This window comes from Drosophila obscura, unplaced genomic scaffold (genome assembly GCF_018151105.1).
Source record: "Drosophila obscura isolate BZ-5 IFL unplaced genomic scaffold, ASM1815110v1 contig_4, whole genome shotgun sequence".
Classification (NCBI taxonomy): domain Eukaryota; kingdom Metazoa; phylum Arthropoda; class Insecta; order Diptera; family Drosophilidae; genus Drosophila; species Drosophila obscura.
The window spans coordinates 6327265-6349152 of NW_024542828.1; the positions used below are offsets into that span (position 1 = coordinate 6327265).

Below are 21888 nucleotides of genomic sequence, written 5' to 3' on the forward strand. Positions count from 1 at the left end.
AGACAGACACACACACAAAAACGCCTACACTCTGCCACTCTGCCACTCCCCCGCACTCCTGCCCATTCCGTGGAAAGTACAGCACCCCAAATGTCAAATGTGTCAATAACAATTTTCACATTAAAACGAGCCACGCCAAAATATGAAATGAAAAATTGATCAGCCAGCCAGGCAGCCGGCAGCCGGCAGCCACAACACAAAATTCCACCTCAAATGTCGCGCGATGTTTGGCATTTAATGTAAATGTAAAATGTAGTTTTTGTAGACGTTCTAACATACATTTCAATGCGCCTTTTGGGGTCACGCACTCCACCTACTGCGCCTCCTACTGCGCCTCCTACTCCGTCTTTCTTTTGGAGTAAAAGCAAAAAAAATAAAAAATAAAAAAGGAAAATTGACTTACCTTCACTGGTGTATAGGTGAGTGTGGAGCCCTGTGCCGAGTGTGGACGGAAGCCGCTCTGTGGCATATCGAAGGTTTCGGCTGTGTTATTGAACGACCACTTGAAGTTCTCCGGCGGCGGAAAGGCGTCCACTTCGCAAACGATTTCAGCGGCCTCGTTTCGGGCCACGCCATAGATTTTCTTTTGATCGGGCCGGCAAATTGGTTTATCTGTAACGGCAGAACGGCAGAACGAGAGAGAGAAGAGCGGCAAAAGTCAGTTCAAGTTTTTTTTGATGTTTGTAGTGCATTTTTCTGTTGCAGCAGCCCCCAAAGAGTGAGACGGAGAGAAAGAGAGGGAGAGAGAAGCTCAAATCAATAATCGCATCACAGAGTGGAGAGTGGAGAGTGAAGAGGCTGAAGGCTGAAGTATTGGCAGCGGCTTCTTTGTTTTTGCATGCCTCGCCCACTGGCCGCGTATGGATCATCTCCTAAGTAGAAAACTTTGCCCTGTGTGTGGGATTTTGGCTTGAGCTGGGGCTGGGGCTTGGGCTTGGTCATGGGCTGGAGCTTGGTCTCGGTATTGGTCTTGGCTTCCTTGTTGCCCATTCAAGCAGCTAACTAAATAGAGCAAACAGAACAGAGCAACAGAGCAGCAGAAAAACAGAAACAGAAACAGAGCCAAAGCCAAAGCTCCCCTTGCCACAAAGAAAAGGCGCAACAAAAATAGTAATAGTAGTGCTGGAGGAAAATGCTACGCTACGTGGGGTTACGGGGGGTTAGGGGGGGTTACGGGGGGCTACGGGCTACGCCAGCCGTTAAGTGAAAGAAAAACTTTTGGGCCGAAACGGCAAACTTTCAGCTAGAAAATTCAATTTTCTAATCCTTTGCAGCAGTCAAATCTTTCAACTGTCGCTCTTGCCACAGAGTTTTGGGCCGCAGGTTTTGTTGCTGCAGGTTGTTGAGTTTGTTGAGTTTGTCCCCCCCCGCGCTAGAATTTATTTTGTGCGCCGCATTCTGATGACAACTGTCGATATTGCATGCCACCAACAACAAAGCTGTAAACAAAATGCTCGGCCCCAGCAGCCCCAAAGGAAGAGCGTGCCCCCACAGGTGTGTGTGTGTGTGTGTGTGTGAGTTTTGTGGCCAAAGCCAAAGCGGAAGCTCTGCTTACAACAAATGCCAAAAACAGAACAGAGCAGAGCAGCTCAAACAAAAAAAAAAATACAATGCACAGCACAGAGCAAAGTACAAGTGATAAAAGGGAAATGGCACCGGAAAAACCAAAGCATAAGGCAACAGCAGTGGGCAGTGGGGCAGGGGGTCAGGCAGCAGACGAAGATGAATGTGGGAGGGATGTGCCGCTGCCGCTGCCTGTGCCGCTGCCTGTGCTAAATTGCTCGCAAAAGGGCAAACTAATTAACCAAACTTTTGGTCTCCATTGCCCTCAGTTCGTGGGCAACACAAATTGAGCAGAAGATTTGCGGTTTTTGCTCCGATGGAAAGAGGTCTGCCGGGGCGCAACACTTCTTTGAGTGTCTGCGGGAGAGAGAGGGGAGAGAGAGAGAGAGAGATAGAGAGAGAGAGACAGAGAGAGACAGAGAGAGAGAGAGAGACAGAGAGAGTGATATATTTCCCTAGAAAAGCATATGCCTTGAAGAAGAACATTTTTGGGATTTCGGGTGCGTCTTTTCCTTCCCGCTGGTTTTAGTTTGTGCAGAGTTTTGTGCTGCTTTGGCACTCCACAGTGCAGCAGTGTCCACAGAAGGAGCCTAACACACACACACAATAGAAACCGAACAGGTTTCAAGCAGCGACACAATAATGGGGCGTATACGCAATAAAACTGCAAGAGGCCAACCCACGGCACGAGCGGGCAGCAGCACAATGCCAATGCCTGGACTGCCTGCCTGCCATTCATCCTTGTGCCTGTCCTCGTTCTCGCTGGCTCTAGCCAGCCACACTCGAACACTCAATAATGCTCGTTTTTGTGTGTCAAAGGTCCACTCGAGAAACCAAACAGCAGCAGCACCAGCAGCAGCAACAGCAGCACCAGCAGCAGCCGCACTGAAGAAGGATTTTGAGTGGGGGTTTGAATGGCAATCTGCGCCATGAGCAAAAGCCACGATTCGATTTTCTATTTAAGCGCCCAAAAACCCGCAACGCAACCGTTTGTTAATGGCCCTAAAAGAGAGCGAGAAAGTGGGAGCCATGCAGCTGGATATTGGGAGTTTAGTGGAGTTCTTTTTTTTTATGGCTCCGTGTGTTCAGCCAAAAACCAATCGAAACGTGTGACGGGCCTGGCCTTGGCCACAAATCAACATATTCACAGGGCAAACAAAAACGAAAGCCCCCCACACCCACACCCACACCCACACCGAATACTTACACATCACTTTCAGTTCGACAACATTTGAATCGCCATCGCCCTCGACATTGGAGGCGGTGCAGGTGTAATTCCCCGCCTGATGTCGGGTCACACCCTGAAGGGCCAAATCTCCGCTGCTGACGATGACGCCCGCTCGCTGATTGTGCTGGATGATTTGATGCTGCAAATGGAAGTGGGTAGAATCAACATTAATGCCAACATTAAGTCGTTTATAATTAAAGACAGAGAGAGAGAGAGACATATAAAGAGAGTGAAAGAGAGAGACATATAAAAAGAGTGAGAGAGAAAGGGAAATTTAAGCCCTCTAATGAGCATTTGTTTGTCATCAAAAGACAGCTAGAGAGAGGGAGAGAGAGAGCTAGAGGAGAGAGAGAGAGAGAGAGAGAGAGAGGGTGGGTGGGTGCAGCGCGCTGTTCTATTCAAAAATTGTCCCTTAATTACCGCTAGTTAAGCATATTAAGTATTAAGTATGCTGCACAAAAGACCACAAAGAGAGCGAAATCCACGCTTTGAGAGCTGCATACGAGGACAAAGCAACCCTCCCCTCCACTACCAACCCCACACCCACCCCTTGCCACACTACATTCAAATAAGTTTTCACTTCAGTTTTCTTTGGCAGGGAAATTTATGTATGCGCATTGTGGGCTTGACGTTTCGTTTGCAGCTTAAAAGTTACACAGAAAGGTAGGATTAAAGCCACAATAAACGGACATCAAATCATCGAATAGAGTTTAAGCATTTAAGGCAGGTTTTAATACCCAGAAATCAATCGCAAAATTCTGCACTCAAAACAATTCCTTCTGGCTGGGCTGCTAAAATCTCAGCATTAAAAAAGTCTACTTGCTGCTAGTTTTGAGCACCACTTAGCTGCGCCCAATTCCTGCTTTAAAAATCATTCGTTCCCCATTGCCTGCTGCCTGCTGCCTGCTGGCAGCTTTCTTTTTCGCTTACACGAGGCACTTGCTCGGGCACAAGGTCACACACATTTTTGCCACCTTCTAACACTCATATGTGTACACATGAGTGAACGGCAGCTTCATTAGAGAGTCGCCCACCGCCGTTACGTGTTTGGCATGCTTGAGTGCTGGCGCCTGGCCTGGCCTGCCTTCGATGTGCCTGGTAAATCAGCCAATATTTACTTTAAGTTTTCCACCACACACACAACACAACACACACACCCACACAACACCACACACACACACCCATCCATAGAGAGTGAATCATTCAGAGCCAACCCAAATACTTGTAAAGGCTGCTGCTGCTTGACCTTCTTCTTCGACGTCTTCTTCGGGGCACTTTCGCTTGCTCTCATTTTTTAAATAATGCTGCTCCACCTCCTGCCGCTCGATGCTCCTCCGACTCCTCCTGCTGCTGCTGCTCAATGCTTCTCCGCCAACGTTTCAACGCTTTGCCTTTTTGCAGCCTTTTTCCCCATTGGGCCCAGACGCCAGCCGCCCAACACTCGACAACATTTTGACGCATTTCCCCAGAGCCTTGTGCCATTTAGCAGCAAAACAAATTCGCACTTTGCCACAGAGCCAAACAACAACAACACACACAGAAATGGTGGCTGGGTATAGTGGAGAGGGGCAGGCAACAATAAAAGCATTGAAATAAATAGAAATAGAAGAAAAATGTGTATAAATATGGTTGGACAAAAGTCAAAAAGGCAGCCACACAGTCACAGCCATAGCCATAGCCAGAACAATGCCTTCGATGACCTTAGCATAAAAACAAAGTAGCAAACACTACGCGGTACGCTGTCCGCTGTACAGTGTACGCCCTGTGTGTGGCACAAATAAATACGAGCAGAAACAATGCAACACTTTGATAATAGTATCGTTGCCCCAGCACACACACAACACACACCACACACATGAACTCTGAACTCTCGGATGTAGGCCAAGCGAAAGGAGAGCTGCACAGTCGTTCGTCGTTCGTATCTTCGGGGCGTGGGACAATAATGCATCGAGGGAGGAGCAGGACTGCTACTCCCGGCGGTATATCCCGTCTTTTGTTTGGCTCCTTTACTGGTGTTGCTGTGTCTGTGTCTGTGTGTCTGTGTGTGTGCCCTTTCCATTATATGGATGTCAACAATTATAGAGCTGGATAGACAGCGGCTTAGACAGTGGCGTTCGAGCAGCAGTGAGTGGCATTCCTCTGACCCCAGAAATTATATATTTGTATTCGGCTATTCAATTCGAAATCAGACAATGATTGATACCTATACACCTAATGGGCTGTAGCTGGGGCCAGGCTGGGGCGTAATTGATATATCACAGATACAGACACTGATAGTAAGCAGCAGATACGTTGGGTGGTGGGCGGGGATTGGGTTTACATGTGTATGCTATGCCTCTGAAAATAGATCTACAGCATGGGAGCATGGGAATACACTCCATTTTCTTGTGTATTTGCATTACTCTACACAATTTTTAAAGAGCCGCTTAAAGAGCACCAAAAGTAGCGGCACACACAGCCCCAAGGCCCCTCGTTCAGCCCCCACAAAACCCAAACGCAGCCTCAATTCCCATGAGGTTTTCGGGCTTAAATGGCCCAAAAAAAAAAAAAAGAAGAAGAAAGAAAGCTGGTCCTGGGGCACGGGGCACGCTGCTCAAGCGACCTTGTTGTCATAAAACAAATAAAAATGTCGCCAGGCCCATACGACAAAAAGTAAATAGAGTTCAAGGTTGTGTGTGACAGTAAAATACCAGAAAAATACAACAACAACAACAAAAACAACAACAAATAATAAAATAAAACGAGCAAAATGAAGGAAAAATAATGTTGGTTAGGTAAGAAAACAAAACCAAAAACCAGAAAAAAAAACAGAAAAAATGCCTGAACCTGAGCCTGAGTGGGGGCGGTGCGGTGCGGGGCGTTGAGTATTACGAGAGTATTTTCCAAATAGTTTGGGGGCACATCCGCTGCAGCTTTTCCGCCACGTTGGCTCATTGTCCCTGGGTCCTGGGTGCTGGCACCTTTCCATACCCAAATCCAACTGAACCCAACCTGGACCCCACCCCTCTCTCTCTCTCTCTCTCCCGCTCACGTTGATGATGTCTGCACAACCCTTTGGGGGCAGCAGCTCAGCCCCTCAAATGCTAATGGCGCATTTTATGCGTTGCCATTTTCTGTTGTCTGTTTGTCTGTCTGTTCGTCTGACATGTTTGCACGACGGCAGGCAGGCCGTCAGCCACTCCCTCTTTGAAGAGCCTCACTGCTTGTCGATGCCCCTCCTGCCTCCTGACAATCCGTTTGCCTGCCTGCCTGCCTGCCTGCCACTTGTGATAGTCTGTCATTGATGTTTGTTTCGACTATAAATACCCAATTAGTGTTGGTAATTTATCTGATGGCTTTGACTGATTGAGGTGGATTTGGTTTATACATTCCGTTGCGTTCCTTTCCGTTCTGGTTCTTTTCATTTTTTCCTTTTGCCATTTGGCTTTGGCCTTGTTTCGGTTTCGGCTGAGTTCTGGGTGAATTTTGGTTGAAGCGCAGGACAATACAAATTCAAAATAAATAAATAAATAAATAATAAACATATAGCCGAAGGTCACAGCAACTAGTGCTATTTATTACTACATGTAAGCTGTGTTACTAGTTTGTGGTTTTTAGCTCGCTGTTTCTGCATAAATAAATAATAATCATTTACCAAATATTATCAGAAAAATAGCAGATTTTAGTCAGTTTAAGGTAGGATTTATTTACGAATATATCCGCTAAAGAAAATCCTTTAGGACCATAGCAAACCGTATACAAATATTTATACAAATATATTTGAATACATTTCTGACTTTAAATTTAAATTTAATTTATTTTTTTATTTTAAATTCTAGTTTTTCTAGTGCACAAATTTTTTTAATTACAAAATTAAACGCCAAAATGTTCGTACATTTCAATATAGCCATATTTTCCGGCATTAAATATATTTCCCAACAAATACTCAGATTTTTGTTTAATTAAATAAAATTCATCTGGCTCTATATATGGACTCGTAGATATGTCCAATGTTGCATCAAAAATTGATACATCAACTATGTTAGGGACTGCATTCATTCACATCCTTAGGCTCTTTCACACTTGTGTGCCATATAGTAGTTATAGCCCCAAAATCTATTCATCTATGCATATTTCCCATCCACATCCATTCATCAGCAACATTTGCATATTCAATTTGAATAAATATTTAAGCGGCAAGTTCTATCGTGCCGTTCAAAAGTTTTAAAGACGTTTCCCCAACCCACTTGGTTGGCTGTTTCTAATCAAATTTTGCTGGTTATGTTTTCTGCTATTTTCTGCTATTTTCTGCGGTTACTTGTGCGCCTGTATGTGTGTGCGCCTGTGTGCATGTGTGTGTGTGTGTGTGTGTGTTAAATAACTTTTACTGGCAGTAAGAATTGACTTGAAGCTTGAACTTCCAGTTGCTCTGGCAACGTTTTACCATCAAACTTTATGCCTGAGGGCACCAGCTACAGCTACAGCTACAGCCACAGCCACAGCTCCTTCGTCTTCGTCTTCGTCTCTCGTTTGTTTCCTTTTACTTCTTCTTGTTGTTTTTGTTGTTAATGAGCATGCAAAAGTTTTCCACACACACACTTACACACATGTTGCGTACAACTTTTCCCCACTGACTCTGTGTGTGTGCAAGTTTAATAAAACTAATTGTTAATTTAATTTGCCAGCTCGTCGTTAATTGTCAGCATGTATAATTGAATAATAACACAGAGAAATGACAAGGTCTAACCTCCCCAACCCCCACCATTCAACCCCTTTTCTTGCCTTGGCAGCGGTTTGTTCTGCTCCTCTTGCCCTTCCAATCGAATGGAAAATACAAAAATTAATTTACTTGTTAACTGAATGCCAAATGCAAACAAGTTTATTTTAACTTGATTGGACTTTGAATTGCATTTGTGCCGCCACACTGCACTGCACTGCACTGCCCCGTGCCTTGCCTTGTTGTTGTTTTTGTTTTGTTTTGTTTTGTTTAGTTGTTGTCTCTCTTTACCAATTAACAATTGACTTTTAATGAATGCCCCGCTGTGTCTTGCCCCTTGCCCGTTGCCCGTTGCCTTGCCTTGCCTTGGACCTAGCGCTGACTTTGACTTGGCTTCGTCTTGACTTGGCTTCACATTTGCGCTTGTGGCCAAAGACATTTGCAATTTTGCGCCTTAGCCTTGAACTCATTACGCATACGCCACATGTGTGTGTGTGTGTGTGTGTTTGTGTGTGTGGATGGTTTTAGCACTTGGCTATGGCAAGTGTCGCTGTCTGTCCCTGCCACACTCTCTGCCATTCTATCCTCTGCTTTTTTGGCTTAGTTTTCGTTTCGTTTCCATTTCATTACCATTTTCATTTTCATTTCGGTGTACTGCTGTAGTCAAATTTTATTGTTATGACACTCGACACTAGAAGGGGGGAAACGCTGCCACAGAGTGCTGCTGCCTGCTGCTGCCTGCTGCTACGAGGGTAATGTAAGTGACGATTGCCGACGACTAACTAACTGTACGGCTACGGCTACGGCTATGCCTGTGTGGCTGTGTGGCTGTCGCCTGCTTGTTAGCACACACTTTTTGCCTTTGCCTTTGCCACCCCCGCACCGCACCGCATTGTTTTTGTTGTTTTGTTGGCAGTTCATTTGCATTTAACATTGACTTCTAAAGCTCATTGATTGTCTCACGCTCTCCCCCTGTCTCTCTCTCTCTCTCACTCTCTCTCACACTCTCTCTCTCAGTCTTTCGCTTATATAATTAGCATTTTGGTTCAATGTTAGATAACAACTAAGCCAAGTATTCAGCCCGGGCAAAAAACCCCCTGGAAGCGAGTCACGCGTCGTGCAGCAGCAGCCATTGGCTGGTTTTTGGGACTCTGCTACAGAGTCTGGGAATACTGAATAATAAGACAATAAATAATAAATAAATAGAATTTTAAAAATAATACAAATAATAAATAAATAAATTAAATTTAAAAAATAAATATATATAATAAATAAAATTAAAATAAAATTAAAATAAAATGTAAAAAATAAATAAATAACATAAATATTTTTTTGGATATAGTGCATTATACTCCAATATAATCCAATTAATTCTCCATTAACAGTGTCCACTGTATGGCATTGCCTTTCCATATTTACTTAAACTTACAGGATAATCGCCCTACAAATCTATGCAGGACCTTGTGTGTGTGTTTTCCTTTTGTCTCTTCGCACAAATTATTATTTCATATAAAGTTTTTATCTACCTTCATGTCCTGCCAGCCCCCTTGCACTCCCCTCTTATCCATTAAGTAAGTTACCAGCCACCCACCCCTTTTCTTTTGTACGCAAAAATTACGCCACACAAAAGTTTTTGGCCATCTTCGAGTGTACACGAAGCGACGGACGGAGTATTTGTTTTGTTGTTATTTTCGATGAAAGTTATGACCAAGTTAAGTTCTTCTTCTGTTCTTCTTCTGTTCTTCTTCTTTTTTGTTTTGTTGTGTGTGCTGTTCATCTGGTTGTTCGTGGTTGGTTTGTTGTCGTTGTTGTTGTTGTTGCTTAGCGTAGCTTAGCTGCTTGTTTGCCCATGTACTTCATTGTGTTGTTATTGCTGGCATTGTGAATGAATTCAATTAGCATTCATATTATTCATACACTTGATTCGTCGTTCGGTCGTACGGTTTTTCGGTCTTGCTTAAGAGTACCCTGTGCAGAGCAGGGTATATAAGATTTTTGGAGCAGATGGAAGATTTTTTTTAAATTAATTACTAGATGTATTTTTTTTCTTCTATTTTTTACTCCCTGAAAATATTAATTGAATTACAGAGGTCTTTGAACAGAGCAACAGAGCGCTGTTAAGACACTAGGCTAACAGCCTGTTAGCGTTATCCGTTAACAGTCTGTGTCTGCTCTCCTTTAACATTATGTAGCTGCTCTCCCTTAACAGTCTGTAGCTGCTCTCCCTTAACAGTCTGTAGCTGCTCTCCCTTAACAGTCTGTAGCTGCTCACCGTTAACAGCCTCTTGCCTCTCGTAGTTACAGCTCACTGTTAGCGCGCTCTGAGCGTTGCTCGCGCTCGCTCCCACGATCCACCCGACTTGCATATGGCTCTCGTTCGGCCTTAGCTTGCTAGAGAGAGGGTATCAAATGCTTTCACACTTCAACATTTCTCTCCCCATTGAATAACATTTATTTGCCCTGGCCCCCCCCTGCCCAGCCATTGTTGCCGTTGTTCGAGTTTGAGTTCTTGGGGCTGCTGCCTCTTGTACAACTAATAAACAAATAATTTGCCTTGTAAACTTGTATGGTGGTGGTGGGCGCCATACCCTGCCCTCCCCTGCCCTAAAACCGAACCAAAGCGAATCGAAACCCATCTGTAGTGCCAGGCCGTGTCTTTTCGGCTGTTTTCGGGCCAGCACTTGACTCAATTGCCTTAAAATAATTGGCCAATAATTCAGTAAAAATGACCACTTAATTTTTGTTTCATAATAATTTACCCAGGAGAGAGAGAGAGAGAGAGAGAGAGAGAGAGCCAGGGAGCCTGCTTCTACACTCCAATCCACTTCACTCTCTCTCTTTTTTCTTGTGTCGTTCCGTGTGTGTCTCACGCCAATCTTTGGGGAATTGCCGGAAGTTAATTCCGCTCCTTTCCGTTCCGTTTTTGGACCGACCTAACTGTACGCTCAATTGACTTGAGTGGCTGATGCATCGTTTGAAGTACGTTTGAAGGTCAGGCAGCCGCCCACCACCCCCCATACACAGAAAACTTTTTGGGGCCGAAAAGTTGATGTGCCTGCCATTCATCTATCTATTACTCTCTCTCTCTCTCTCTCTCCATATATAAATACGTGTATCGCTCTCTCGCTTTCTCACTTCATAAATATTTCAAAGGAATACAAGTTTTTGTTTGGGGCTATTGTTTGTTGTTGTTGTTTTTACTTACATTATGCTTCCATACAACTTTATAAGCGGCCGGATTTGCATGCACTTTACACTCAAAATAGACATCATCACCCTCCTCGATATCCTCGGGATTTAGATTGGAGCCCAGGTCCAGCTGCAATGTGGGTATAACTGCAAAGAGAGAGCGAAAGAGAGAGAGAGACAATGAGACAAAGAGACACAGAGAAAGTGTGAGAATGAGCGTGTAAAGTGAGAGAAGAAGAAAACAAAATACGGGGATGAGCATTGTATTCATATGCATTTTGCAAGAGCTTCGCAGAGCTTAAGATTGAGACTCCTGTACTGTTCTTGTTCTTAGGATACTCCGGCTCTGGTTCCGGCTCCTGCTCGGGCTCCGGCTCCTGCTACTGCTGCTGCTCCTGCTCCTCTTCCTGCTCCTCTACAGCGTGAGAGAGTCTATCGGTTGTAATTTGCTGTCTTGGACAATCCTTCAATCCAGTGGAGGGAGACCCATTGGGCTGGGGTGGGGCCAAAAAGGGGGTTAATCTAAGCTTATCTGTGATTAGTGTCGCTTTGCCTTCTTTTGCCACTTTTCTATCTCAGTTCTGCCTCTGTTCTGCCTCTCTTCTTGCCTCTGTTCTTGCTTCTGTTCTGCCTCTCTTCTGCCTCTGTTCCTGCCTCAGTTCTGCTCTGTTCCTCAGCTCTTTCCCTCCTTTCTACTCTCCTCTTCTATTCGCCTTTGTTTATTATTATTTTCCACATTGTTTTTGGCAACTTTTCTCCTTTCCTGCTCGTAGTTTTTGGTCGAATCTTTGGGTCCTTTCCCTACCCTTGCCCCGTTGCCCCGTGCACATCTTCTACGCAAGTTTTCTTTAAGCCGATTTCGTCTTTTGCAACGACTTGTTAATGAAAATGAAAAGTGCTTGCCTTAACACACGCAGAGACAGCGAAAGAGCGAGAGAGAAAGAGAGAGAGAGAGTGTGTGAGGGGGTGTGGGGTGTTGGGACAGTGAGCGACAGGAAGAAGGAGTCAAAGAAGTTTGCATAATTTAAAGAGTTCTCCAGGCTTTTCCTAACTCTTCTGCCCAACGCTCAACAAGTTCATTAGCGATGACTTTAAGCCCAGTGAAAACTCAGGAAAAACTAAGGACACGGACACGGACACAGGACACACACAATGACAAGGACAAGGCACATTCTCTGGAGGTAAGAGACAGAGACACAGAGAGACAGAGACACAGAGAAGCCCTCTCCAAGGCCAGCGGCAGAGAGCTGCAGATGGAGACCCATCCCCCAAAGGGAACGAAGGGATGAGCAAAGAGTTTTCTCTTGTGGAACAGCAGCGACTGAGAGGCCAAATTGGAAAGTGGCTGTGCTGGCTGGCTGGCTACGCTGGGCTGTCTGGCAGGCCACACTGTTGCGGTTAGGATGGGCTTAAGTGGTAATAACTGTCACTGGACGCAAAAGCTGGCCAACTACTACGTCCTGGCTAATGCATTTTATGGTTCTGCAGAGTGAGAGACGCCGCAAGAGGAAGTCCGAAAAAAACAAAAAAAAAAAAATAGAACCCAAACTGCAGCTTAACGTAACGACTTTTGAGTGCCACTGCCACATTATGTTGCAGCTGCAACTGCTGCTACTGCTACTGCTACTGCTGCTGCTGCTGCTTCTGCTGCTGTGTATCTGTGTGTGTGTGTGTTTGCCCCTGTCATTGTCTATTGCACAAAACTTGTACAAGTTCTCGTTAGCAGAGCCCCTTAAATTGATTCCCCAAGCTGACTGTCTGCCTGCTGCCTGCCTGCCTGCTGCCCTGCCATATAAATTACATTATGTTTTCAAAGTTTAGTTTTTCCGCTTTGCTCGCTGCTTTTTATCAATGTTGGAAAATTGGCTTACGAACCGCAAAATTAATTGCAAATATATATGTAGTTTGGGGAAAAACCTTTGCTTTGCTTTGCTTTGTTTTCTGCACGGGGTCGTGCCGCTGGCGCCCTTTTTCCTGCCTTGTCATTATGTGACTTTAATTTTGGCCCAGCCCAGCCCAGCACCCCCCCCCAACCCCTCCAGCCCAGGTAAGCCAGGTTTTCCTGTGCTCGATTGTGTGGAAAATGAGACCCAGAGAGCGGGAGCGGGAGAGAGATGAAGAGAATTAAGATATATTACAGATAATGCGTTTTTATGGCCTCTTCTGATATAATGAGAAAATTATTGTATTGGCTGCCTTCCCCCATCTGCCCCTGCTCCCCTTTTAATTTCCACCCCCATTCGCCACTGCCCCGTTCGCCCCATTCCATCATCATCATTGCATCAACTTTTCAATTTTCCCCTCGAAAAGGAAAAGGCAAACAAAGAACGTTCTTAAAAAAGACACAAAAATTGTTGGAAAAGGAGGGTAGGGTAGGGGACGGGACGGAGTAGGTTGGGGAAATATGAAATCTCAGGAAGTGGGAGGGCAAAATATTTTAAGCACGCTATAAACATGTAAATGAGCATGGAAATTGAAATTGTTATCTAATTTTTTATATCAGCGAGCGAGCTGCGAAGAAGCTTCTGCAAGCAGCATCCAGTGGCAGGCAGGCAGGCGGGCAGGCAGTAGCATCCTACAGTGGCAGGCAGGCAGGAGCCGTCGCCGCGTTGGCAGCAGCCCCATCCCACCCCCTAAACGAAAGGAGTAAAAGTTTCAATGGCAGTGGGGGAACGGAACGATGCGGCAAGCTTTTTAGATAATAGCAACGTGGCAACTGTTTGCCCAAGACGCTGTCGTCGCGTCGCCAGGCATCCCCTTTCCAGGGCATGCCGCGACTCTGCGAGACTATTGAAACATTAAGGGGCTGTGGAGTGGAGTGGCGTTGGTGGCGTGGCGTGGAGTGTGGCGTGGAGTGTGTATGTGTGTGTGTTTTTCCTGCTCGAAAGTGAGCTTTTTCCTTGGATAGCAGCTTGCTTTCTCTCTCTCTCTCTCTCTCTCGTTTCGCGTTTTTTAGCATAGCATTTTTATTAAGCAACTTTTGTGCCCTGTCCTGCCCTGCCCTGTCCTGCCTGCCAATCCGCCTGCGAGCATAAAACAAACGATTGACATACGAGTGTTTTTGGCCTCCAATACATTTGGCACAAAATTCTGTCGCTCTGTCGCTCTGTCTGTCTGCCTGTCGCTCTGTGTGTCACTATGAAGGAGGCGGCCCCATTGGTATGCAAATGAATATTGATTCCAGCCCAACAAATAGGGTAAAGGAGCCGTAGGCAGGGGGGAGCACATGGGTGATAAGCGGCTGACATAGTTTATGGCATCGAACAGAAACGGAAACAGAAACAGAACCAGAACTGAGGTCCATTGATGGTTTATGGAGGGGACACCGCTCATAAAGCCAGTGGCATATGTCACGGCAGGGCGGGGGTGTTATTAGTGGAAAGAGGCGCACAAATATAAAGGGCGAGGGGCTGGGCCATGAACTTTAAGCTGTGAGAAGGTTCTGTGTTTAATATATTTCAGGGTATTTCATGGGTTACTGGCTAAAACTGTCGTGGAAATATGTTTAAAATAAATGAAACTTCAAGCTAGTAGAGTTTAAATATTTATATTTTTTTGTGAGGCTAAATAAAGCCATAAAAATCTATTTATGCAGCCAAAACTACTTCAGTTTAAGCGCTTTGTGTGCTGCTTTTCTTTTCTGTAATTATTTGCTGTTCTACTTTAAAGCAGTTCTTAACAATGAGCTCCAGCTGGAGGTTTAAGTTCCCATAAAACATTTTTAAAATCTGCTAAAAATTCAAAATTCAATTTCTTAAGTTCTAAAACTAACTTTAATTTAATTTAATTCAAGTTTAATTTTGGTTTAATTTGAAGTACGTTTTGAAATATACTTACAGAACACATTCAGCTTCATGGCCGTTTCCCGTATGCCATTGCGTACCAATTCGTTTGTGGCGCGACAGGACAAGGCCTTGCCATGGTCCTCCCTCGTGGGAGTAATCGACAGCACGGAAGTGCTGACATTACCATCCTCCGAGACCTATAGACAGCAGTAAAATATATATATATATATATATATACAATGTAAGACATGCTCTCTCTCTCTCGGAATTCTGTGTATTCTTTACCTTCTGGCTATGTCCGTGCAGCTCTAGATTGCCCATCCACCAGGTGATCTTGGCGGGCGGACGAGAGCCAATGGCCTGGCACTCAATCTCGTATTTGCGGTCCGCGGACATGGGCTGATTGTTGAAGCTGATTTCCACCAAAAGGGGACGCACTGCAATTGGTAATGGCAAAGGCAAACAGTTTGTTTATGAGCGTTGGCATTAATTTCCATAGTTAATTTATTTGCTTAAATGCCATTTAAGGTTACGTTTTTTCTCTCTCTCTGTCTCTCGCTCTCTGTCTGTCTCTCTGTCTCTGTCTTTCATTTTCATTTGCATTTTTTTTTTGGTTCATTGCAGAGCAGCTTTTTGTTGATTTATTCAAATTGTGTGTGAAAAATCGAATACGAAATGGAAATGAAAATGAAAATGACAGGCAATGCAATTAAAATTAATTGCAACAAATTACGATTCTCTCTCTCTCTCTCTCTCTGCAACACACATAGTGAAGTCCATAGCAACAGCAACAAAAATCATGGCAACTATGTGGGGCCATGGTGCCGCTGTCGCAGCTCCACAAAAGGGATACATAAACGCTATGATAAATGTCGGGAAAATTACTAAAAAAAAAGTATACGCCAAGGCAAATGTCAGAAAAATATCAATTAAAATAAGCAACAGAAAATCCACAAGAAAATAAATGAAAAGTTAATCAAGCGACGCGTGGTGATGCTGGTGGTGCGAAAATCCTAATTATAATTGTAAAAAATCCAAGCGCCGCAAAAAAGGATTTAAGCACCAACTTTAATGACGAATCTGTGGCAGTAGTCTCTATTCAATACATAATTGCCATATGTCCTGACAATAGGCCAAGCTTTTTCGGGCTGTTTCCGCAGGGGTGGAGAATCACAAAACAATGCACGGCCCATGGCCAATGGCCAATAAATATTCATGCAATTATCATTTATGTAATTTGAATATTTGTTAATATTCATATGGTGACAGCAAATTGTTTACCCACCAAATTGAAAAAGTGGCTGCCCCCCAAAAACAAATAAACAAATGCAGAAAATATAAATATATCAGGTGTATCAGGCAGGTATTTTTTTCACTCTTAGTTTTTCTCTTCCCGCTCCACGCTGCTCAACGAAAATTAATACCACCGCCGCTGCCATCACGTAGCGGATTTTGATTCAGGTTCATTATCAGCATTACACAACTGTCACCCATTATCACCATTTTCCAACATACGCTATCATTATTATCATTATTATCATTATTATTATTATTATTTGTATTTGTATTATTTCTACCTTTTTCGCATGCTTGCTTTTTTTGAGTGCACATTTTCGCTGCATTCATTTAATATTTTACTTTGGGTTTCAATTTGAAAAATTATTATAAATATTAAAATGGCATTTGTTGGTGGTGCAAAATTATTTGTGGAAAATCAAATATTTGTGCAGTTGTTTAATGTTTTGTTTTTAGCAGATTTTTTGGGAGATTGCTTGGCGAGTGGATAATGTGTGGCATAAATGAAAGATATTTAAGCAGCTCTTTAATTTTGTAGTTTATAACTAAGGTTGAAAGATTGAAGTTTGAAATTTTGGTTGCTTTATTTAACGCTTTGAGCAATCATTATTGGGCATTCGGCAAAGGGTGCATTGAAATAATGCTCTACCATTAAAAAGGGGGTTCTGTGTGGAACAGATTCCCGAGAGATGATTTTACATTTCTAGTCTTCCAGTTGCCGTTTCACTTGATCCATTTAGGGCTTGGTGCAGCATGCAAAAACACTTGCAACGCTCCATAGTCCATTTGCGCATTCACGTTAACACAAATCCCTGTCTGTGTTCCAGCATAAACTGCTTAGATGCTTAACCATTCAATGAATGATATCGTTACTGATTTTGGCATCTTTCCAGCATATAAAGTCTCTGCCAATTACACAATTCCACCTTCACCATAAACCGCCTGCACCGCATTATGAAATATTGGTACAAACAGCTACAAAAGGGTCTTTTCCAATTTCTTTTCCTTTTTCATATTTTCACACCGATATAGCCAGGTTAAGTCCCATTGTTATGGCTGGTTTTTTTTTTCTGTTGGTGTTGCAGCATTTACTGCGGTTGGCCGCGCATTTTGTGCGTTAATTTAAAGGCGTGACATTTCAGTTAAGCCCAAATGCGATGATAAAAACTGATTGGAGGTGGGCAGGCACACGAGAGAGAGAGACAGTGGAAACTATCTACAATTTTATTTATTTCAATTCGTTGTGTATTTATTTTTTTGCCAACATTTATTTTTATTTTATTTGTGTGTTTCTTTGGTGTTGCTGTTGCAGCATTTATATATTTTACTTGCATATATTACAATATTATTTCAATTTTTTATGCTGCCGTTGTTTTTGTTTCGGCATTGAACAGGTTTGTTTTTGTTTTTGTTGCTGTTGCGTTTTATTGTAATTAAATTAATTATGCACATTTGCATTGGAAAATCGTTTAAATGTTTAATTAAACGCACTACAACGAGAGAGACAGAGAGAGAGTGAGAGAGACAGAGAGAGAGTGAGAGAGAAAGAGAGCATAGAATATATAACGCCCCCCAAATGAAGGGCGGGCGCTGGCATTCACAACCAGTGTCCAATTATGCAAAAGAGGATATTAAATTGTTAAATTGTTAACAAGAAAAAAATCGACGGCGAAAGTAACTACAGCTGAAGGCTTACTCGGGTGTATCCATGCAACAAGATCTATGTCTGATTTGTGCACAATCAATTTTAAATAATTTTAAAATTTAAATAAAATTTAAAATAAGTAAAAATAAAAGCAAAGGCACATTAAAAGTGTATAAAGATCTATGTCTGATTTGTGCACAATCAATTTTAAATAAATTTAAAAATTAAATAAAATTTAAAATAAGTAAAAATAAAAGTAAAGGCACATTAAAAATGTATAAAGAAAAAGCTACAGCTGCCACAAGCGTCCAATATGAACTCTGCCCCAAGATGTATGCTACACTTTTAATTCATTTCCAACACCATTTGGCCACCCCAAAATAATGTTCTAATAATGTCATAAAAACGTTTAAAAATAGTTTATACAAGGTAAAAAAAGACGCCCAAGGCAAACGCAAATTTGTTCCACTTTAAAAATAATTCCCCAAAATAATTCTTTCAACTATTTTTTGTTAGTTTCGCCCCACTAACTCCTTAAAGTGTGTGCTAATGAGGTCTATTCTACCTCATAATTGTGTCCCAGCCCCCCTACCAGCCACCAGTTAAGTGTGTAGAGTGCTAGAGTGTGGGGGATGGGGGGGTTGAAGGGTATCGTGACGGGCGTAATCTAATTGTTAGTGGCCATAAAATTAACTAATTAAGGTCATACTTATTATTCAACAAACTTCTCCCTGACTCTGACTCTCTCTCTCTCTCTCTCTGTCCCTCTCTCTCTCTCTCTCTCTGGCTCTCTCTCTCCCCTTTCTGTGACTATTGCACGCACAGTACGCATTTGGAAATTTCCATTCACGCAAAGCGCAAAACTAACTTCGCTTTTTCTCCTTCTTTTTTCCACTTTTTCAAGGTCAGCCATTGCACATGCCGCTAATAAGGCTCATGGCGGTGTATTATCTTTAGTGAACTTTGGGCACATTAATTGACCTAGTCAATGTGTGGCATGCCCCCTTCCTACCCCACCCCACTCATATTCCTATTCCTATCGGGCCGCCTTCCTTCATTATTGACGTGGTGTTAACTTTTATGCCCCTCGCAATTGCTACACATGCCATACGGGATGTCCGTACGTACGTACTATACGTATCTTTGGCCTGTGAGCAATAATATCAAATATGCGCATCACCCAGCTGCTGCTGCTGCTGCTGCCGTTGTCGTTGCTGCCGTTGGAACATTTTCAACATTTATTCTTGCCTCTTATTTTGGGAGCGCAGAGGAGTGAAGGAGCCTCTCCTAAGTAGGAATTGACATCAATTGCTTTGGCATTTTGAGAGCCATGACAGACGCCGCCAAAGTGCCATAAAATTCTATGGCCAATCTTTGGATGTTAGCGCAATGCCTTGGGCCTAATAATCAAGTAGCCAATAGCCAACAAAATATTATATGTTTAAGTTGGGGGATGAGACAAAGTGAAGATATTTTTGGGAATATTTTTTGGGTGTACACAGAAAAGTTTCAAGCACAGCCTGGGAGCTGGGAGGTGTACATTTTCCTGTTTCCAACGGCATTTGAGGAATATATCTTTTATTAATTAATTTCTGTCAATGAAAAACACTAAAACCCTTTATCTAATGTTTTTTTTTTCACTTCATTCTTTTGGTACAAAAATATCCTCAAAATAATCCTCAATCATTCCGCTTAAAGTGAATGGCAGCTTTGCCCGGATTTTTCAGCTATGTTTCATTTGATTTTATGGAATGCAAATCCCCATAAAAATCCCTCCCCCGCCCCCCACTACCCCACTGTCCCGCTTTCAGTGACTTTTGAAACTAATAAAGTTGATGGGATATTTCCATGGAATATTTGTCATTCCAAATAAACTCTTGCTGCAAACAGCTTGCCCTGACACAAATCTCTTAACCATTTGCCCATGCCCATGGCCATGCCCACCGCTCCACCCATCCCTGACACACTCGCTTGTGGAGCCTGGAATTGGCAACAATTTAATTCAATTTAACAATTTGCATGGCCATTGCAACGAGTAGAGGCAGAGGGGGGGGGCGCGTGTCGTTCTAGAGGCATTTTAAAAATTGTCACAAAATAATAAATCCATGCGGGGGGTTGCGATGCGAGGCACGACACGGCATGGAATACTCCACTAACCTGAACATACATATAGAGAGAGCTAGGGAGCAGGAGTGGGGGGAAGATGGGGAGTGTGTGATGTGTTCGAACAATATGTGTCAGGGGTCAGTGGTCAGGGGTCCACGCGCGCTGTGTAGGTAGGTTGAATAAGTTACGCACACAAAAATGTGTTCTCTTTTCCCATTTTACCAATTATTTTTGTGTATTGTATGCAATACTTTCTCTCTCTCTCTCTCTCGATCACCTTCTCTCTATCACCCTCTTTGTTTCTCCTTCTGTTGTTGCCGTTTGCATTTTGTTATATGTATTTGCATAAGCCATTTTATTATCTATTTTTTTTGCCCTCTCTCTTGCTTTCTTTCACCCACTCTGCTACTATTTCCTTTCTCTTTTTTTCAGTGTTTTGTGTGTGGGTGGCTGGGTTTCATTTTTATCTGCACAGCTATTTGTTAAAACTTTTATCGGCAACGCTTGAAAACAAAAAACACACAACAAAAAATACAACAAAAACAAGAAAGAGAATTCGCAGCGCACAACCGCGCAAAAAACCCTTCAACAAAAAAAAAGTGAAATAATCTGTTTGCCCAAAACGTTTTTAGCACCATATTTCGCTGGGCGCTCCCCACCCACCCCACCCCAACAACATTTCGCATTCGAATTTATAAGCGAAATACAATTTTTAATGAATATCTAAAACCCAAAAATAGCATTCAACCTGCTTCGATGCCAGGGATCCTTTGCCTTTGTGCTTTAAGGGAATACTCACGGTATAGCTCAATGGTTATGTTGGTGGCCACAAATTTCTTGTGGAAATTGCTCGCCTGGCAGGTGTAGACCGCATGCTGGTGGATGCGTGACAGGTTGCGGACCACAAGTTTGCTGTTGATGGTACCATCGTAGGTGTAATCGACAACGCTGTTCTGCAGCTGCCCATTCATCAGCCATGTGACAGTGGGTGGCGGCGAACCTATAACAGAAATAACAGAGTGTAGGGAGAAAGAGAGTGAGAGAGAAAAAGGTGATTATTAAAGGTGTTTAAAGTTGGGCATAATTTTTGCACAATATTTCTATAGAATTAAGAGCTAGCAGTAGAAGCAGAAACATTTCAATTGCTTGTATCAGCTGGCCATTTAAATGGAAAATCATTTGCTTAAATGTAATACCTCTTGAAATAATAATTGAATAATTGTTTACCCTAATATTGCCTTAAATGCAATATTTAATTGCTTTCAAGTGCAATGCAATCCTGAACAATTAACAATTTGTAATCTCTATTGCAGTTCTCATATGACCAATGCATTTTCTGTGTGGAAAATATGGCTCACACTTGTAAACATTTAGGACAAAATATAATCGAGTTTTTTTTTGACCAGTAAGTATTTAATTATTGAATTAAATAAATTATTAAAAGAAGAAACGGATATTTTTCTTAATATCCCTGACTGCCTTCTGTCTGTCTACTGTCTACAATCTTCAGTTATCGTGTTGCACTTGCAAGACCTTGTACCCTACGTACCCCCTCTCCACTTAATACTAGCTACTAATTAAGTCTGACTGACTACACGCTTGTTAACTGATTTGTTGGAGACCACCTTCCATTGCACTCTCTCTCTCTCAAGCAGTGAGTGAGTGAGTGAGTGGCTCTTGAACACACACACACACACACACACACACACTCTGTTCTATGTACAATCAGGCAGCACACATTACTCATACGCAGCGTGTGGCAGCGGCAGCAGCGGCAGCAGTGGCAGCACTTGGCCGCTTTTAACGACTTCAACTTAATCAAGCGCTGAAATTAGCTTTTGTGTGCGTATATGAGCGCACATTAATTTAATCGCAACGGGTGGTCTGTCCCCGTCCCCCGTCACCGTTCAACCGAGCGTCGCTTTGCGTCGCGTCATTCACTCGCAAACCAGAAAAATACGAGAAAAAGCAAATAAATACACTCCAAGAAACTGCCACATAAATAATGATTTCCATGTCACTTTTGGGTCTAGTATTTTCTGAAGTGTATGGCACATATGTAGAAGGCATAATGTATGGTGTATTTTTGTGTGCTACGAGTATTATTATATAATAGTTATTACCGCAGAAAAAATGCTTGATGAGCGGCCATCAAACAAATACAAGTGCCATTAAATCCACCTGCGAAAAAAAAGGAAGGAATTCAACTAAAACACTAAACCACGGACGGGATGGGTTGGGGAGTCTACCCACTGGGATTGCTGCCCCAAAAACTGCACTTGATTTGTGTCACACACACACACACACACACACAGATATGTATACAATGCACTATGGGGAAAATTCCAATTTTTCGGGTATTAATTAATAACTTTTAAAC

General features: G+C 43.0%; 1 protein-coding gene across 1 annotated transcript in view; it reads right to left on the minus strand.

Annotated features, from left to right (window-relative positions):
- LOC111065717 overlaps window positions 1-21888 on the minus strand; it is a 76314-nt gene that overhangs the window by 17760 nt on the left and 36666 nt on the right. The window contains exons 6-11 of the mRNA XM_022354081.2: window positions 20308-20508; window positions 14747-14898; window positions 14514-14658; window positions 10693-10823; window positions 2771-2930; window positions 404-612 (exon numbers count right to left, since the gene is read on the minus strand). Of these exons, the coding sequence (XP_022209773.2) occupies window positions 404-612; window positions 2771-2930; window positions 10693-10823; window positions 14514-14658; window positions 14747-14898; window positions 20308-20508 (998 nt within the window). The remainder of the gene's footprint in view (window positions 1-403; window positions 613-2770; window positions 2931-10692; window positions 10824-14513; window positions 14659-14746; window positions 14899-20307; window positions 20509-21888) is intronic.